This window comes from Penaeus vannamei, chromosome 17 (assembly GCF_042767895.1).
Source record: "Penaeus vannamei isolate JL-2024 chromosome 17, ASM4276789v1, whole genome shotgun sequence".
Lineage (NCBI taxonomy): Eukaryota > Metazoa > Arthropoda > Malacostraca > Decapoda > Penaeidae > Penaeus > Penaeus vannamei.
Window position 1 is genome coordinate 1,128,972 of NC_091565.1, and position 20,000 is coordinate 1,148,971.

General features: G+C 33.9%; 1 protein-coding gene across 2 annotated transcripts in view; it reads right to left on the reverse strand.

The window, feature by feature from the left end:
* Positions 1-20,000, reverse strand: part of Hem (Nck associated protein 1 Hem) — a 21,383-nt gene that overhangs the window by 1,035 nt on the left and 348 nt on the right. The window contains exons 2-26 of one of the 2 annotated variants that reach the window (XM_027364677.2): positions 16,533-16,637; positions 16,166-16,315; positions 15,737-15,879; positions 15,450-15,611; positions 15,119-15,331; positions 14,420-14,533; positions 13,724-13,862; positions 12,927-13,070; positions 12,636-12,786; positions 12,140-12,341; positions 11,875-12,007; positions 11,512-11,631; positions 10,752-10,879; positions 10,498-10,620; positions 10,238-10,362; positions 9,573-9,675; positions 8,372-8,600; positions 8,057-8,150; positions 7,789-7,949; positions 5,540-5,560; positions 3,697-3,781; positions 3,318-3,406; positions 2,648-2,785; positions 2,313-2,402; positions 1-2,037 (exon numbers count right to left, since the gene is read on the reverse strand). The exon at positions 1-2,037 is cut by the window's left edge and continues 1,035 nt beyond it. In XM_027364677.2, the coding sequence (XP_027220478.1) occupies positions 1,933-2,037; positions 2,313-2,402; positions 2,648-2,785; positions 3,318-3,406; positions 3,697-3,781; positions 5,540-5,560; positions 7,789-7,949; positions 8,057-8,150; positions 8,372-8,600; positions 9,573-9,675; positions 10,238-10,362; positions 10,498-10,620; positions 10,752-10,879; positions 11,512-11,631; positions 11,875-12,007; positions 12,140-12,341; positions 12,636-12,786; positions 12,927-13,070; positions 13,724-13,862; positions 14,420-14,533; positions 15,119-15,331; positions 15,450-15,611; positions 15,737-15,879; positions 16,166-16,315; positions 16,533-16,637 (3,267 nt within the window). In that variant the 3' untranslated portion in view covers positions 1-1,932. The remainder of the gene's footprint in view (positions 2,038-2,312; positions 2,403-2,647; positions 2,786-3,317; positions 3,407-3,696; positions 3,782-5,539; positions 5,561-7,788; positions 7,950-8,056; positions 8,151-8,371; positions 8,601-9,572; positions 9,676-10,237; positions 10,363-10,497; positions 10,621-10,751; positions 10,880-11,511; positions 11,632-11,874; positions 12,008-12,139; positions 12,342-12,635; positions 12,787-12,926; positions 13,071-13,723; positions 13,863-14,419; positions 14,534-15,118; positions 15,332-15,449; positions 15,612-15,736; positions 15,880-16,165; positions 16,316-16,532; positions 16,638-20,000) is intronic. The other variant, XM_027364678.2, reaches the window with a different exon arrangement.

Below are 20,000 nucleotides of genomic sequence, written 5' to 3' on the forward strand. Positions count from 1 at the left end.
AACTAGTAGTGCATACTTTCTATACTTATATACATACATATACACTTAAGCTAGATAGTGAAATTCAAGATTGTGTAAATTGGTACATTTTACTTTGTTTGCAAGAAGTGTTGTGGTTTAAAGGGCACGGGCATCTACAGCAAGGCGATTCATAATATGAATACAAATTCATGAAGTCTACAAACATCTATTGTCAGCATTGTAATGTTAAGATAAATGTTCCTGTAAAAAATATATAAAATAAGCCTCATAGCATTAGTGATGCTAATGATTAACACTTGTTGACAGTAACTGCCATAGATCATATTGTCTACTGTGAAATAACAAGCAGATTGAGCCTAGCCTTTCATTATCTGGAAGTGAACACAAATGAACACAAGATCTATTTACTATGATCATCAGACGTAATACTTTATCAAGGGCACACTACCACACATTACAATGACAGTTCTCTCATTAAGATTCATGGCTAGAAGGAAAAAAAACTTATGGTTGAAATGGAAATTTAAACTAATAAACATAATGAATATCAACTCAAGAAAAACCTAGACTTTCCTTACACCTTTGTCACCACATTTGTCACATGCTGATAAAACAACTCTTGAATTAGGAATCCACAATCTATTGAAAAAAAGCATATTTGTACTATAAAATTTCACTCCCTGTGGCTTTTGTGCATTTCATGCCATCTGACTTAATTTCAAGAATGATAAAAATCTTGAGTGTCTCCAACCGCAATTTAAATATATATTTTAAAAACAAATGACACTGCAAAAATCACTGGTATTTTCCTTGCTTGTGACCATCATATTATCCATATTTGGGAAAGTTACTATGACATCTTTTACCTTTATCATGACATGAACACAGGAGAAACATTTAAAAATCTGCATGTATATATAATGCTTTGTTATAAATATATCCAAAGACAGGTTATTAAAATCAATTATCTACACACTTGACAACCTGCTTACACATTACCTTTTCCAGCAACAATTCAGAGTAGAGTAATATCTCTCTCAGTACTGACAATGTCTAAGGCTGTGCAGGGGCTTAACTTTAGTGTCGGTATCAGTATCAATAATAACTTAGAGAACTTTTTAATTGTTTATAACACAGACTATTTTCCAAAATCACAGAGGAACCAGAGGATTATGTTCTGCATAATATCACTACAGTTTCAAACATATTTAAAATGTCATTTTTCAGCATCAAGTAAACTTTAGTAGCTTCAAATACAAAAAAAATGGCTAAAATGAAAGGCAAGTCAGTACGATGAAAGTTAATTACCTCATCTGAATTGAAAGGACAGCACACTATCAAATGACTGGGACTTCATACTGTTTTAACTTTTTATAACACTTTATTTTGCTTGTATTCTGACACTACAAGAAAAATTATATAATAACATGTGACATCCATCACACTGTCACTCAGTCTTTAGATTCATCTCAAACCTGGGAAAAAAATAAATAATCAAATTTCCTTTGCAAAACGAAAATAATGGCATCAGTCATGACTTCCAACACTATCCTTTTACCACACTCCAAATGAGATTTACCAAAATCATAAAAACATAAACAATGATCATACAAATTAAGCCAACATAATCAACTATGAATTTGTGAATCATATGATGGATTACCAAATAAATTTGTGCAAGGCAATATAATCTGTCTTGGAATATGGACTCTTGTGCCACAACATGAAAACAACTAAATATTGGCAATACTAAAAGTAATATTTACCTTTGACTATATATATCGACTAAATAAAACTCAGGTCATGTCAGAGGAATGAAGGAGAGAAGGAAAGGGATAAGAAAGGGTGGAAAGAGTGAGAATGGGAAAGAGTGACAGAGGGAGAAGGAGAGGATACAAGAAAGGGAATGAACATTCAGGTAATTCTTTAAAAATGGTTTCTGACCATCATCTACTGCTCTGCCTTGTGTACTGTGTGGTAGGCATTGCGGATGAGGGCGTAAGGGAAGCATGCTTCCAGAAGGTCCATGGTTAGGAAGGGTGACTGCACTACAATCTGGAAAGCAAATTTGTGGAGTTACATATTCTGAATATCAAAGATCGTAATAATAATAATAATAATTTTAAAAATGGTACACGAGTTAGTAATAATGCGCAAAGAAAGAGATAAAAAAGATTTACAGACAGCACATTATTTACCATATAAAAATAATTTCCATCTGTTTACAATGCTGTATCTGTATGCACTAAGTGAAACATGAGAGAAACAAAAAACTTTATAGATTATCTGCATAATGTGAGAAAGATTGTAAGGAAGTAAGATAAACTTACCTGATGCAATAAGATGTACGTTGCATCCCTGTTCTTTATAACATCCTTGTCATTCTCTCGCCCTAGGCGCAGGAGGCTGGAGGAAGCCAGCTGTAAGGGTAATATCAGACCTAGTTATAAGATACTGCCATTTACTGGTAGTTCATAGTTCTAATAAAAGCATATATAAGTTATTTCAATCAATAAATTCTAAAATTTAGATTATAAGCCTATAGGATTCCTTAAGAAATCCCCTTTCAATTACATTCAACTTCATTTAATCTAGAGGTGAACAACAGCACAGAAACCAAGAAGCAGATTACCAGCTATACAAATTTACATTACACAGGACTTACAGCCAAAAACTCCTTCAACCTCTCCTCAATGTCTTGCGCTCGCCCACAATAGGTGAAGAGAGCAGCAAAAAGTGTATTTACTGCCTGAGCCAGACAATGGGAGTTGTTGGCATGGGCCCCATATGCTGGTTTGTATACCTGGAGTAACAACAGAACACATGAGAATCTAAAGGTGTTGTATAACTTAGATATCATGACATTTGAAACACAACTTCTCAAAATTAAATTATATTCTTCAACACCATATCTTATAACTTGGCCATCCTAAATACCCTAAAATGCAAAATGCAAACAGTAGACTATGTACAGAATATATTTCACATTTCCCTTAGCCTAACACTCAATCCCATATTAGAAACATCCTTTTAATCACTGAAAGGCTGTGAATTTGCTGGGATCTACCAGGGCTGTAAACATCCTAAAACACATTCTTTCTTTCCCCGAATTACAATGTGATACCTTCAATATAATCATTTTTTTGTATTATCATGACTGAGATCATCATTAATATAATGAATTTTGCCGTCAACATTGTTGATATCATTGAAAAAATAACAAACCTCAGTTGTCATGAAAGGTGGCAATCCCACATGGATATTAATTTTTTTAAATGTAGCCTCTCCTTACAAAGACCGGGTAAAATAAGACCAGATCTCTTTCTCCTACTTACTGTGTTGTCCATCCTTGCAAGTTTCGGAATGGAAACGGCAACAAATACCATCAACAAGCACGTAATGATGAATTCCTCATCAGGTACCTCTGCAGGGGAACAAGACAGGTAAGAGGTCATTCATGATTTCATTACAAGGAATCAGCACAATAAAAAGAATTGTTCTGCTTCTGCCTTGGATATAAGACTATTTTTTTTTAATGTTTTCCTCTCATGCAATAAGGAGATAGAAAATTCAGAAAAGCATGGCAAAAAGACTAAAGCATTAGAGACGTAAAACAGAAGTACTTCTGATATTCTCATACAGACAGAAAATCATAAATCTGTAAAGAAAAAAAAAAATCTTTCTGCTTATTACACCCTCTTCTTTCATATTTACCATTCTTATGAGATCGCAAGACATTGACAAGGGCTGGGTCAACCTCACACGGATGGCCAGCGGCTGAAGACATCTCGTTCACAAGCTGAAATATTCAAGGGGATGAGGTGAAGAAAGACACATGCGCCTCTCGATGTAGGTCTATTTGTCCTTCTGCTCACAAAATCTCTTTTCTTGATTGTCTACACCACCATTTACAAGACTTTTACACACACACACACACACACACACACACACACACACACACACACACACACACACATATACACGCACACACAGACCACACACACACACGCACACGCACACGAACACAACACACACACACACACACACACACACACACACACACACACACACACACACACACACACACACACACACACACACACACACACACACACACCCCACACACACACACACACACCCCACACACACACAAACACACACACACACACGCACACACAACTGAAAATGGTGAAAATTAAAACGAATCAACAACAATATCTAGGGAATAGCAATCATTACTCCTAAATATACAGCGTTTCACAAACCATAAAATTTGCCTCACCCTTTAATCTTTAAAAAAAAAAAAGAAAGATCATAAATGCAGGTTACTTAAATGTTTACAAGGGTAATCCTGTATCACGGTTAATGAGTTAGAATACCATGAAAGAGAGCAATGGTACTCAAATCAAAAATTAAAGGGAAAAAATATCAGTATCCTAGAATCTTTAACCATGAAATACCAAAGGCTTAGAAGTACCAGTCCTTTTCCTCCCAGTACTCCTACATCCCAAAGCATAATCATGTAATTAAAGGAAATACAAACCCAAAATGAGAATTAAAGAAGGGACGGTAAAACTCAAAAGCTGCATACCAACAGTTTCATGAACACAAATTCTACACGTTTTACCATCCCTTGCAACCAAATGCTACCCTTGCACTGAGGGTTAGTGCTATGGTCAGTTCCACCCAACAACCAGAAAAATCATTAGTAGTCTACACATACTTAGATGCAGTTCGGAGAAAAGCGGCAGAACACAACAGGCTTTAGTCCTTGCTCGAGGCCTTTTTATATTCAGAAACCAAAATCATCAAGAGAGACAACTACATCCCATTCCAGATGAAAGTCTCTGCTTCTAGTTTCTTTTATCTGATATGTTTAATGGGATATTTAACAATCTTTACCACATTCATGAGTCACTTTTAATACTTGAATATGTCACTGCTCTCAAAAACTGAACTATCTTAGACAAAATGTAAGGAACATATTTTCATATATACTGTATCAAATATATATATATGTAAATATATATAAATATATGTGTGTGTGTGTGTGTGTGTGTGTGTGTGTGTGTGTGTGTGTGTGTGTGTGTGTGTGTGTGTGTGTGTGTGTGTGTGTGTGTGTGTGTGTGTGTGTGTGTGTATGTGTGGATGTGCGTGTGCATGTGCGTCTGCGTGTGTGTTGTATACACACACACACACACGCACAAACACACACACACACATTTTGGCTGGGGGCTGGGATTGTGGGTGTGCGTGTTGGTATAGCTTTGTGCGTGCCTGTGTGTCTGTGTGTGTCTGTGTGAGAAACCACACTACAGTGAGAGACTAAATCAACAATGACTCTTTTCAAGGTTACATGCACAGTACCTGGCCTTTTGTCATATTCTGCTCGTTCTCAACTGCGTAGCCAGTTACCTTACCACAGCCATTAATATTATGTTTAGCAGGGGTGGAGGGGGGAGAGTAGTAGTATTCACCATCAAAATCAACGAGTTTACCGTCACCATTAACCATCACCATCGCCCAAGCATGCTAAAAGAACTCACTCTTGGCTAACCTGCAGCTTTATGTTCTCAATCTGCTCATGAACAACCCGCGCATCACATGTGAAGGAAGGGAGTATTAGTATCCTGCACTCCAAACTCTTATTGACTTGCGTGAAAAACATAGCCTAGACCTGCATTCGTGTATCTTTTCCTTTTTCCAATAGTTCATTTTCCTTCTTTGGATTTGTTGTAAAATGGAACACTCCAATAAGAACTCTCTCAAAAAAAAAATAAATAAATAAAAAAAAAAAATAAATAAATAAATAAAATAAATAAATAAGAAAAAAAATATAGTAAAAAATTATATATAATAGTAAAAAAAAAAAAAAAAAAAAAAAGTATTCATCTTCACTTAGCTATAAACATTCCAATACATCTAACAGTGGTAATATTCCTTTATTATTGCACAAAATTTTGTCTGGACGGAGGGCCTATTTAAGTGTTTCTTTTTCATGATTCAATGTTAAAAATAGTAAACAAAAGTGAAATAAATTCTTTTATATTGTATATTACTTTCATTACCATGACTATTCAAACATTTGCATAATCAGTCAAATAATCTTTTATTCTGATACAAGAATAATTTTTTTGATTCTGGGATCAGATGTTCCACAACAATTTCATGTTAGTTTTTCTTCCTTTTTTAATTATAAAAATTCTTCTTTGCCTACTTTTAAGCAAATTCTGGGAGGTTCCTTTATCTTTTTCTAAGGTATCCAACTGGAGAAAAAATTAATGAAAAAATTTAAAACTGATTACCTAACAACTAGTGCCCTCAACAGTCCAAATCCAGATCACTAATAAAAAAAATAGTGAAAAGTAATTCTGACTGACACCTGTAATGCTCATCTGCATTGTCACTCAATAAAGCGTGTGTTATTAGAAAGCAGAGATACTGAAGGTTTGCGCTCTTGGTTCTGGAAACTGTTATAGCTGAAGCAAAGTGACAACCTGAACACCACCTTCAGAACAAGGCATCAGTACCGGAGAACAAGGGAGACCTCGCAGAGAAATTACACCTTAATAATCTTCAGTGTGTCAGCTGTGTTAAGAAGATTGCTTTGGGTAATTTCTGTGCTGAGGATAATGTGTTATGTACAAAGAAACAAAAGTATTTGTAAAATAAATATCATCATTGATTCATTAAATAGTAAAAGGCAGGCTGAAATAAACAGTGAAAATAACATGAATCTGATGACTCATTAACAGAAAAAAATGAAACAACACCAAAACAAGTTTCTCAAGTTAGTCTTTTTCCTTGAATAAGCTTTCCCTTTAGACAGCATTCCTCCATTTCCCTCTGAAATTCCATCTAAGCAAGATGAATGTCAAAATCTGATATAATTACTCCTCAAAAATACGAAGAGAAACTACAAGCTATTTGCTCTTCACATCAAAACACTCCACAGTATTAGCTGTGGTTCCTGATGTGGACATACAGATTTTTAAGGATTGCAACAAACACGAACCAACTTTGGTTGTGAAAACAAAAATATTGAAAAAGAAAGTTTCCCTCTGTTCTAAACCTAGTTATGAAGGAGATAATGCCTCTTTGTCATTGAAGAAGTTAATGCATATAACCATGTTATTCATTTATGCTGTCTAAAGGGAAGAGGTCAAGCTATTCATTTTGAAAAATAGAGATGAAGGAATTTTTAAATGGATTTACTTCTTAAAGGTGTTTTGTTCTCTTAAGAGAAATTGTAAAATGTAATCATATCTAGGGGATTGTGAAGAAATCTGTAAAAAAAATATAATAATAAAAGGCACATAAAATAAGAAAAATAATACTACTGAATAATACTATATTGAAATATTTGATATATTTCAATATAGTATTATTCAGTAGAATAAGAATGTTCTAAAACAGGAATTCCTTTACTTCATTTCTCGACACCTTGTTTGAATGTCAGTTTAAGCATACTTTTGCATGATTTGGTAAAAAAGATAGAAATCTTTTGAAAATTACGCTCATATATAAATTGTCTGATTTAAAAGAAATATTCATACTTCTAAATCAAGTCAACATACAATCATTTCATTTGAAAACCATAAATTTTGTTGAAAATATTGAAGTCAATCTTAGGAAAACCATGCTTTTTTCTCTTTCTTCTTCTTGCTTTTGTTCCCTAACTTAAAATTCGGTATAAATAATGTGTAAACTTGAAACAGCACACAATAGAAAGAAAGCCTCTATGCCTTTGTTTTGCCTACATTAACTTTTCCATTCAAAATTCCTGAAGAATTACTCCTTACTCACCATTGTGTCACCATTTGGAACATGATGCTTGAAGTCAGCTATGGATGACATGAGGAAGGGAATGCGGTTGTCAAGAATGTCTGCCAAGGCTTCCTGAGCCAGCTGTCGGAAGCAGAGAATCACTCCGATGATCTGCATGCGCGATAGGACACTATCCACCTCTGTGGGGAAAGTTGAAGCATACACATCAAAGAGAAGATGTAATGATTAAATGAATATCATTCATGGTATTCTACACAGAAGTCACTGTAGAAAATTGTATACATACGCTGCAACTTCTTGAATAATTCCTTCATTTGATCTGGTTTGTCGAAGTTGGTTCTCATAGAGAGCAGAACCTCTTTATTCAAGATCACCAATTTCTGTTCATCAGAAAAGAGAGAGAGAAAAAAAAACATGTACTTGTTATCCAAGCATAAGTGTACCATAAAAAATCTAAACAAAGCTGGATTTTCCATACTGATAAGGAAAAGCAAAACAAAAACAGAAATGTAAGCACAACTAAAATAAAATAAATTTCAACCTGAACTATGACTAACTAATAAAAATCCTGTATATGAATCAACATAATACACTTCATTACCTTCAGTTCTTGCACCTGATTGGCAATGTGCCACATCAAATTTTCATTCAGTGCTTTCATCCCATAGGGTCCAATTAGTTCTGCCAAAGCTCTAAGCTCATTGATATCAGAAAATTCTTCTGCTGCAAAGGGCTGAGCTCCTTCTGCTGTTAACGACACAAAGGCACGCTGATTTTCTGAGAACACAATGTGACCTGCACTAACTCTTCGAAGGAGTATCTCAGAATACCTGTAGTGGAGACAAGGTAAAGCATAAATTCAATTCTGATGTATTTCAACACATGTGATCACAGAATTGATCAGAAATATCTATTGGTCTTCACATTCTCCCTCCTCAGCCTTTATCCTTTCCCAAAATTATTAAATAGCTGAATATTACAGTCACCCGTGATATGCATGCCGTAATGCTGATCCTAAACCCTAGAATTCATGTGATGTGACAGTCAGGTCAATGTGATGTCTCTTGTACTTTCATTAACGAACTACTTGTCAGTGTTGTCCTGTATCCTCATACTTTTCATTGAGTACAAAGTCCTGTCCTGTTCCTTTATTGGTTCTTAATTCTAAAAAATGACTCAAACCTGGTATCTGTAAAACCAAATATCCTCCTCCTATTGATTTCTAGCTTTTTCCTAACAATAGGTTAACGATGAATGATTCAAATTTACCTTATTTCTATATGTACACATATATATTTAAATATATATGTATATATATATGTATATATGTATATATATAAATATATATATATATATATATATATATATATATATATATATATAAATATATATATATATATATTATATATATATAAATATATATATATATATATATATATATAATATATATATATATATATATATATATATATATATATATATATATATATATATATACATATATATATATCATATAAATACATATATATATATATAATATATATATATAAGATATATATATATATATATATATATATATATATATATATATAATTATGTTTATATGTTTATATATTTATATGTTCATATGTATATGTGTGTGTGTATCTGTATATATATATATATATGTATATATATATATATATATATATATATATATATATATATATATATATATATATATATATATATATATGCAATCTTCTACAATATTTTCTATTTATGTACACTAATTATGCATAAAGAAAGAATTGCACTCTTACCATGTATTATAATGGGCTGTGATGGTCTTCTCACCATGGCTATCCTGCAACTGTGTCTGCTGCAGAAGGACATTGTTGAACACCCTTGTGATGTCTATGTGGACTGAAAAAGACAAAAGGTACTTTATAAACTGGATCTCATACCCTACTTGCACCTAAAATTAGTACATGCAACCACAGATCAGAGAAAATTGGGAAGGGATAAATGAATACCCACTCCTGCTAACAGCTTGTCCATGCAATTAGACCATATTTTCAGCAAATCAAAATATCATCCTTGTAAAAATAATTGCAAAAGTGATACAGAAAGAAAATATTGGCTGAACAAGACCTTGTGCAACTGTTTGAGGTCTAAGTGAAGATGGCTTACAAGATGAAGAGAAGTTACAAAATGCTTAACCTATACATATAAAATATCAAATCAGCTGCCAAAGGGGGAGGTTAATATAAGCACATGTATCAAAGGAAGAAAAAGGAAAGCTCATAGCACGACAAAAATACGTTTATTAGATAATCAAAGAGAAGTTGCTTGACATCATCTTAATATCATGCAGTATCATATTCTATGTATATATTTCTTATTTTTTAGAAATGGTCAAAACTGGAAAACCTCTACAAAAGAAAAAAAAAAAAAGAAAAAAGAAAAGACAAAAATTTAAACATACCATAATTCTCAACAGTCTGCAACACACTCATGTAAGTCTTGACACTTGCTAAAAGCTCTGATGGTTTGGCGATCTCATTGGTGTCTGGGTTGTGCATGACCATCCCCACCAGTGCTCGTGCAAACCTGGGCGGAAAGGAGAAGAAAAATAAAGAAATCGGCAAACCTAACACATGATCAGGTAAAAAAAAAAAAAAATCTCATCATGCAAAAGCAAAACATTTTTCATAAAATTGATACATAAATTTCTATACAAATTACCTTTGTTCCAAGTGCTGGTAGAGATATTCTCTTGGAGCAAAAGTGTATTCCCAAACCTGGATCTGACTGCAGTAGTTAATTGCAAAACAAAGCTCCGTCAAGGCCATGTGCAACTTGTCCATCCTGTGGAAGTAAAATATTCTTACGTTTAGCTTTCTACCGTTATATCACTTATATTGCACACCTCCTTTAAATAAGACATTCTAGTTTAAACATTAAGCGGAGCTAAAAGTAATGACAAGGAAAAAACCTACGTTGTCAATTCCTCTCTCGTTTTTCTGTAGCTCTCAAAGCCTGGTCGCCCCTCTGTTGTGTCCTCCTTTTTCTTCTTCTTCTCTTTCTTTTTATGAATAAGGAGAGGAACGGTGTGCTTTGGCAGGAGCTGAAAAAGAAATATAAAAATGAAAGTGAACAAACGGACAAGAAACTCATTCTCATACACCATTTTCTCATTTCTCTAAGGTCTCACTCAGGAACCATATCCAGAAAAGGTATATCAAGTACTAAAAACCTAAAATTTCCATTGCAGAACTCTTAATCACATTCTTTTTCAATACAATCATCAATCTTACATATACAACTCCATGCATCAATCTCAGGTATGGAAAGAAATTATTAATGCATGGTCATCTTGCTCACTTCAAAGAGTGTTTTTTTTTTTTATAAATTCATTCATTCAAACGACTTTTAAAAAGTAGTAGGTGTTGAATAAGTTGAATAGATGTTACCTCCTTCCCATGAAGATTTTCCAGATCCAAAATACATTCTAAAAGTATAAGGTACATGTAGCAAAGTTTCAAAAATGTTACCAAAATCTCTCTTTTACACTAACCCTTTTATGACAAACTCAAATTCATTCCAATTTTGTTTAAGAACTGCAAGCAATACTTTCTTCAATTTCCAAAATAACCTAACATGTACATCTGCTACTCTTATCTCTTCTCTAATCAGCACTGTAATAGGTGTAGCAGAGAACATTAGGCATATTGTTACTACAACTCAAAATCTTCATACCTTATCAGAGAGAATGCACTGTTCATCACAGATGGTTGTTATAATATTCTTGGCTTCCTTTGCCATTTCCTCTAGGAACATATTGACTACTGACAGACTCCTTTCTCGTATGTGATAACGCTGAAAATATACAAGAGTATATTACTTTTCTACTTTGGCAATACATATGAAAGACAAATGAGTAAAATAATAATGAAAATAATTATGCCAACAATAATAATCATAATGATGATAATAACAACCATCATCATTATTTTCCATTATAAATAGAATGATAATCATTACAGAAAAAATCCTCATAAAATCAACTGTATTTCTTTTCTTTTATTCAAAAGACTCAAAGCAATATAGTATTTCCAATACCTCCTCAGGGCAGATCTCATGAGTACAGGCTTGCATATGTGAACATATTAGAGGAAAGCAGACAATATAACGATTCTGGGCTGGAAACTCCAAGCACATGTGGAAATTATCCTCAAACTGTTTACTGAAAAAGCTGTAAGAAAAAAGAAGAGAATCTTACACCATACACAATCTTACATCTTGTTATAAATCTATCAACAATTATGGTAGGTAGTAATTACATGAAAATAAATGGATAAAAAGATATAAAAATTTTTTAACTTACCAGAAAATGGAAAGATCGGATGTTTCTATCAACATTTCATCCAGGAAATCAACCATCTTGGTGTGGAAAACAATCTGGTTGATGAGAGCTGTCAGTTCCCTGTGATCTTTGAGATGCAATCCTGAGCGATTTGATGTGGAGTAGGCCTGAAGGCGGAACCAGTCCAGGCGGATGCCTCGGAAGTCAAATGTTGCACCTTCCTCTGGAGATTGTTAATTGTGGGGGAAATGTCTCAATTTAGAAAAGAAAAATGAATACTATCCTAGAGTATAGTAGACATTATCAAAACCATCCAAAGCAAATACTCAAAAACACTTTAAAAATCACCAATTACTAAAAAAGAAATTTAATATAATAATGGGGAAAAAAATCCTCTATCTTAGGGTTTAAATCAAGGACAGAGAAGAGACATTTATGTATGCAATGACTGCAGTCTAATCATGAAGCACGAAAACATAATCATCTTCGATTGTCTTTATTCTATCAAATGGCTTACCTTGTTTGACTGAAAGATTCCCAATTTCATTGCACATTGACGAGAGGATGACTGACTCATCTTCTGGAAGATTCTGCAAGCTCTGGATCAGCTGGTTTAGTGCAATTGCATCATAGCCACACAAGTACTGAATGTAGTATCTTTGTAGCACCTGTTAATAAAATCCCCATGGCTAATAAATAACGTATTTTGCAATAAATAAATCAATTACCTCATTTCACATAAGGTATAAAAATGAACACACTAACAGCTATTTATCTCGCATGCACTATGATTCAACACTGTTCTAACCTGAGAGTATTTCTTGATTAGAGCTCTAATCTCTTCCATGTGGAAAAGCAGTTCGGGAAGCTGTCGGTCTACTAGGTCATCAGCAGTCTTGCCCTTGACCTTCTGCAGGGGTGGGTTCTCATGGTGTCGCAACAGCCACAATACCTGCATTCACAAAATAATCATGACATGAAAAAATTAGATCATTACAAAAGCCAAACAGCAGGTCACATCTTCACCCATCTAATGGTGGTTACATAAACTGTCCACTATAGTTTTGTTCTGTGAAATGTGTTTATACTCTTCTTGCATTCATAGTTTTGCATGAAATTCATTCAAAGTATACTGTTGTAGATTAAAAAATCTTTTAATTCAAAAAATAATAATAACAATAAAAAGAAAGTTATAAAAGGCAATAACAGAGGCCATATGCACAGTATATAACATTCTCCATCTAAACAGTCACTTGAAACATATTCTAACTTTGAATAATGATAACTGAGTGTAACAAATTACTCTAGATACACTTCTATGACACTTAAACCTCCAATGATATAAAAGTCCACCTCTCATATGCTAATACTTTACTTTATCTAGCCCTCAGGGTCCACTGATTGTATTTACCGATAATGCACTTTATGCTATGAAATTTAGTTTATGTCATTAAATAAAAGAATATAACTATCCTGGGGTGTAAATCCAGTAGGTTTTGGGCATTAATTTTGGACATAAAAATAAGATAAATGAGATGTGAAGATACTATTCAAGAAGAGAAACAAACCAAAGATGAGAAGAACAAATTAAAAGTTGCGACTCACTTCATCTCTCGCAAAGCTGAGGCCCATGAAGACAAAGAGAGCCTTTGGGCCTAACAGTCCCGGTTGATCCGTGAGGATCAGGGCAAGCTCTTTCAATGCTGTACGTAGGTACTTTCGGCGTTCTCTGTGCATGAGTGGCCTGTGGTGGAGAGGGATTATTTGTAATATGTTAGCCATAAAGAGAAAGATAAAAATATGAAGTACAAAACCATATTGCTGCAACCTTGGCTGATGTTTGATAATCTGATGCAGAACATAGACTACGTTTGGATACTGTATTTCATTTATTTATTTATACTGATATTTCTACCACCATCTTAGCTCAGCATTGATGCTTAGTTATTCTCTATCCAACCAATTTACCATGAGAAAAATCATCCCTCAGAAAAGACAAGAACAAATCTTAAAAAGAAACAAGAATGTTGATTTCTATTATTTAACAACTGTATCCCATTTTAAACTTGAAGGAAATACAGAAAATTGCAAAAGGAGAAGAGATACAGCAACAACAAAGCTGCTATAAACATAAAAATAATATACTAAAACTTTGAACAATACCACTCTGCCAATCACACACTATCTAACCATAAACACAACTCCAATTTTGGTAGTGCACTGGCAGGAATTCATCACCAGACCTGCACAAAAGAATCCATACCCAACTTTAAACAAAAAGGCTAACACAAAGTCACTTACGCATGTGTCACAGCGTGAGAATAACTCTCCTTTACATCAGATGTTCGTTTACTGAGTTCTTTTTTAGTCTCCAGGTATGACTGAATATATGAATGTGGGTGCAACACTTCATCTCTGCAATCATTCAGAAAATGTGTTAGTTTGATTAAGTTATCCCTATACCAATTATTCAATATCTGTTAAAATCAATATTCTTAATCAATACTAAATTCACATAAAATCACTTCTATATTGACATGATATCAAAATAATACAGTCTGAATGCCTAAAATGCAAATCTTTTCCATTTTCTGAAATTTTCCTTCAAACTAATGCAATGACTATCATAAAAAGATATGAAATTATTTAAAACATAACTATTCAAAAAAGGAAATCACTAAGACAAAATAAGACTGCGGACAACACTGTTACAGGTAGAAATCTATCTTGGAAATAAATAATCATAATGAAATCCCGCCTAAATTAATACTCTGTTTATGGAACATTTGAATGCACCTGTCACATGCAAGGTGGGGCTTTAAATTGTGCTCATATCTCATTTTTGTCATTTAGTCAAATAAAAGTCAGCAGATGAGAGTTCAACCCTGTAACAGGAGATCTGAGCCAAAGTTCGATCATCAATATTTAAGAGAGAGAGAGAGAAAAAAAAAAATAGTCTTAAGAAATTAAGCAAATCATGACCTTCTGGACAAAAATTACCTGAATAGTGTAATAACCCATCCAGTCTGTAAAGCTTGCGCCCAACATTCAAGGGCTGCTTGTTTTTGCAATGTCTGTGGGATCAACATATACCCAAGGATGATCCAGCGCTCCATAGTGTCTAATGACAAATATTCACACGGCATGACATCAGTCTGAGCAGGGTTCAAAAGCTGACTTGGTGTGCTCACCAAACTTAACATTTGTGCTGCCCTGTATGATAAAACATCAATTAGACATCAAAATATTTCAAAACCTTGATATAAAGCTTTAAGCAATACACTCTCATGGTACACAAACATTGCAAGATCAGATATATCACACATCTTACCTCCACTGGTCAGCTCGGAGGTTTCTCCGAGGATACAACACCCAGAGTGAACTGAGAGCCACTGAAAGGAGCTTTCCATGAGGCACAAACTCTTCATTAAGCTTTCTCAGTGGCGTTTCGTAATCCATAATCATTTGGCCCAAACGTGGAAAACTTGGATCTCTGTGAGGATAATCAGATTCCAAATGAATGAAAAGGGAGAAGAAGACATTCATTCAAATCAAATTCTTGAAATATCTATAGCACGTCAGAAATATGCCAAGACAGAGAAATGAATAAACTCATACCCTTGATTGTTGACCATTTCATGAGCTGCATTAAAGAGTCCTAAAACAGCCTTCCGATCCTCTACTCTCGACAGAAGAATCATCAGAGTTACATAATTTGTTACCAAATCAAGGTAGCCTTTTGTCAAGTCATAGCTCACGTTCTGGAAAAAAATCAAAATCTTGACTTATAACTATAACCTAAACATATATTTCTGTATGTGTAAATGGAACAGTATGTAACGCACACACCCATGCATGCACACAAGCACTTACACAAGTACACCTGTATGCACACACGCACACACACACAAAAATGATGTTGTCTATACAAAGTAAATACAAGCAAATCTTGTTTCACTTGCCCTACCACAAAAAGGCAATGAAAAAGGATTGTTTCCCTGAATCCTTCTAGGAAGGCTAAGAAAAGCACACTTTGCTTTCACTTACAATGTCCAAGGAGTCAGCCATGGCCAAGGCATCCATAATGGTAAGTAATTCTGACACATGGTCCTTCAGGTCAAGGAGGTCGACAAATGTGTAATAGTAGAGGGAGAGGGACTTCATGATATCCGTCCGTACATTGGTAAGGGCTTGCAGCTGTGAGGGGAAAGAGATGTCAGTAACATAAAAGGTACAGATTGAAAAACTTGTACATATATATTTTTTTTAACTCACCCTCTGCTCTTCAAAAACAACACAGAAAGGGCAAGAAATCTATTTCCTTACTGGCCACTTAACTACACATATAAATTAATAAGTAAATAAGATAAACCTTAAAACATATTCAACTACAAGACACCAGTGAAGCACTAACCGATTTGCTGTCGATGTTGGGGAACTTCCTGACGATATGTTTGATGCATGATTCTAAGCTTTTGTCTGAGAGGAATGCAGGCTTTGATTTGGCATCACCACATGCCTGTCAAAAATAAAAAAATAGAAAATACATATACAGATATACATCTAATATATATAAATATAAAGATAATGAACTTACAACTATAAAGACAGTAAGGCACATAGTATATACATCAGCAGCATTTAAAATTGAGAGTGTAATAAAACAAATTCATTTTTTCAAAGGTCAGAACTAACAAAAAGAGAGACATTCAGTCAAAATTCAAATGCCAATAAAAAGATGATACCTGAAAATACGTAGAACACACCATGAAAACATCACTGGGTTTCCAGAGCTTGAAATATGGATATATTTAGCTCATTTGTGTTGGCAATTAATAAAGTCACAAACTAAATCAGCCTCTTGTGCCAATAATACTACATTTGTTATTTCCAATAACCTAAAAAAAAAAAAAAAAAAAAAAATATGTAGCCCTGATGCTTTTTTTTTTTCTTTTTTTTTTTTTTTTTTTTGGGGGGGGGGGGGGGGTAAACCAAAGCATGTATACACCTATGGCATCAAACATCAAATATCAGTTATCTCTAGAGACTGACATCATTTTGACCTTATTTGGTCAAGCACTGTTTTGAAGAATAGTTTCTATTTCATCTGATTATCATCATTTCCTGTCAAACATAAAAGTTCGTCCTTTTCCTTGGAGACAGAGACAGGCTTGTATTCTAAAATGAAATACTGAATTCCTTTATGATCTGCACTGTATGTCATGCATTTCCATATCAACATGCTTCTCCCTTCTATAACTTATCAGTGATGCATTTACAACATAGATAAGATATGAAATCCTATGAAATGTAAAGAAAAATATTTCAACATTATATTAACTTGTTCTTCAAAAGCACAAAATGTATAAGACTATAGCCATCCACAATAATTTTAGTAGAATCACACAATCTGATCTTTCACACAGGCATAAAACCACATATGTAATATTTCACATGAAAACTTTGTGTGCAGTTTGTAGCTTAAATAGCCAAGAAATATTCTTACATAGGCAAAGTTCTATGCCGTACCGACAAGGACACATTGCCTAGTTTCAAACACTTGGAAAACTCAAACACATCCATCATCAAATTCCTTCCTTTTCAGAACCACTAAAAGGAAAAAATAAGTCAAATTACCACTCACGTGCAACCTACACACATCACATTTGCTCTTCTAACATATATACATACATACATACATACATACATATATATATATATATATATATATATATATATATATATATATATATAAATAAATAAATAAACATATATAAACAAACATACATATATGTAATTATATATATGAATATATAAATAGATACTACATACACACATATATAAACATATATCATATATATCTATATCACACTCTATCTATCTATCTATCTAACTATCTATCTATCTATCTATATATGTATATGTGTATGAATGTGTATGCATGTGTATGTATATGTATGTATATGTATGTATATGTATGTATGTATATGTATGTATGTATATGTATGTATGAATATGTATGTATGAATATGTATGTATGTATATGTATGTGGAAAGGTATGAATGAGAACGAATATCTTCACAATACTAGAGATGTATTTAACCGGTTTCGATTATATCTTCGTCAGAAATGCATGTATTTCTGACGAAGATATAATCGAAACCGGTTAAATACCTCTCTTGTATTGTGAAGATATTTGTTCTCATTCATACCTTTCCACATTTGTCAACATGAATACGGTTCATGTATATGTATGTATATGTATGTATGTATATGTATGTATGAATGTATGTATATATGTATATGTAGATATATGTATGCATATATATGTATGTGTATATTTGCATGTATATGTATGTATTTATATGTTTATATGTATATGTATGGATGTAAATTTATTATTAGTATATATATCTATATCTATATCTATATCTATATCTATATATATATACATATATATATACTAATATCTAACATTAGAATAATAGAGTTCTTTATGAGTGTTATTAGATTTTCTTGGAAATGTATACAAAATTATAATGTGTTGCATAACTTTCTTATTCTCAACTTGTGAAGGAATATCATAGATAAAAAGTACCTTATTTTCTGTAGTTTTATCCATTTAGGGCAAAGTTTATACTGTTCCATACAGCAGTGTGTAACTGGCACTATACCATAATGATATGTAATATGGAAATTTTTTAACCTAGAGCCAAATCTACTAGAGATGATAAGTCCCACAATCACTTTCTGGCACTATAGCGCCTCCAGGCTAGTACAGTGGTAATGTGTCAGCCTCCCATCCGAGGGGTCAGCAGTTTGTGCCCCGCCCTGGTACAAGAAGTTGTAAATGTCACCCAGAGGTTACTGCTGTGGCTGGGCACCACAGTGGGTAAGGACTAACCTCTGTTGCGTCAGAACTAGCTGACACACATTCATTGAGTCAACATTAGTCGGCAAAGGCCAGGCTCCACTCATAGCCTGGGCGAGGCTCAGTTTCACATATTGAACGTATCCTTATGACACTATAGCAAACACATACAAACCTTATCCCACAAATGATTGGTCAAATATAGTTTGGCCAAATTCCTCACTGGTCAACAAAAATCAGGTTGGACTACATGCTCCAACCCTGAGAAAATTCTACATAATTGGAGATTTGTTATCCTTAGATTGGAGTGCCAAAATCGTGGAAAACAAAAGCAGCAAAAACTTCAATTACTGCAGGTGTAACTTTGCAAAGTATATAACTGTAAACTTGCCTTCACATATTTTTTCTATTGCTAATAATACTGTTTTAGGAGTTCTAGAAGGATATTTCCTTAGTTTCCTTCTCATTTCAAGACTGACCTATAAAACGAATTAAAAAGTAACTGGTGCAAGGCCAGTGCTCAAAACTGACATCTAGACCTTAGCCCTATGAGCTTTTCGTACTTCTCGTACACTGACGTTTCCATTACATTTTGTTTAGACTAAGCTTTATCTAGGTATTTATAAAATCATCTACCAATGGAAACTTAATCCAATCTATTCCCATTCATTCTTAAAATACATCTTAAACTATCGTATTAATCATCCCTTCGCTTAGACTTTCCGTTCTCTTACCTGGGCACAAAACAGACCCAAAGGTGAACGGCCTGGTTAATCAGCTTTAGTGCACGAACAACTTCTCCCCGGGTAGCTCAAGACGAATGCCATTTCTTAAGCTTCTTTACCCTCGAAATGAAAGAAAATCACCGAAATGAAGCCCTCGCCAGACGCAAAACCTGAAGGAGGCGAAGTGCGAATGTCAGGCGGATGAGCCATCGGCCTCACATCCTCCTCTCATTAAGCTACTTCCTCGCCCATTTTTTTCGGGCGTGGAGCCTCATCAGCCAATTC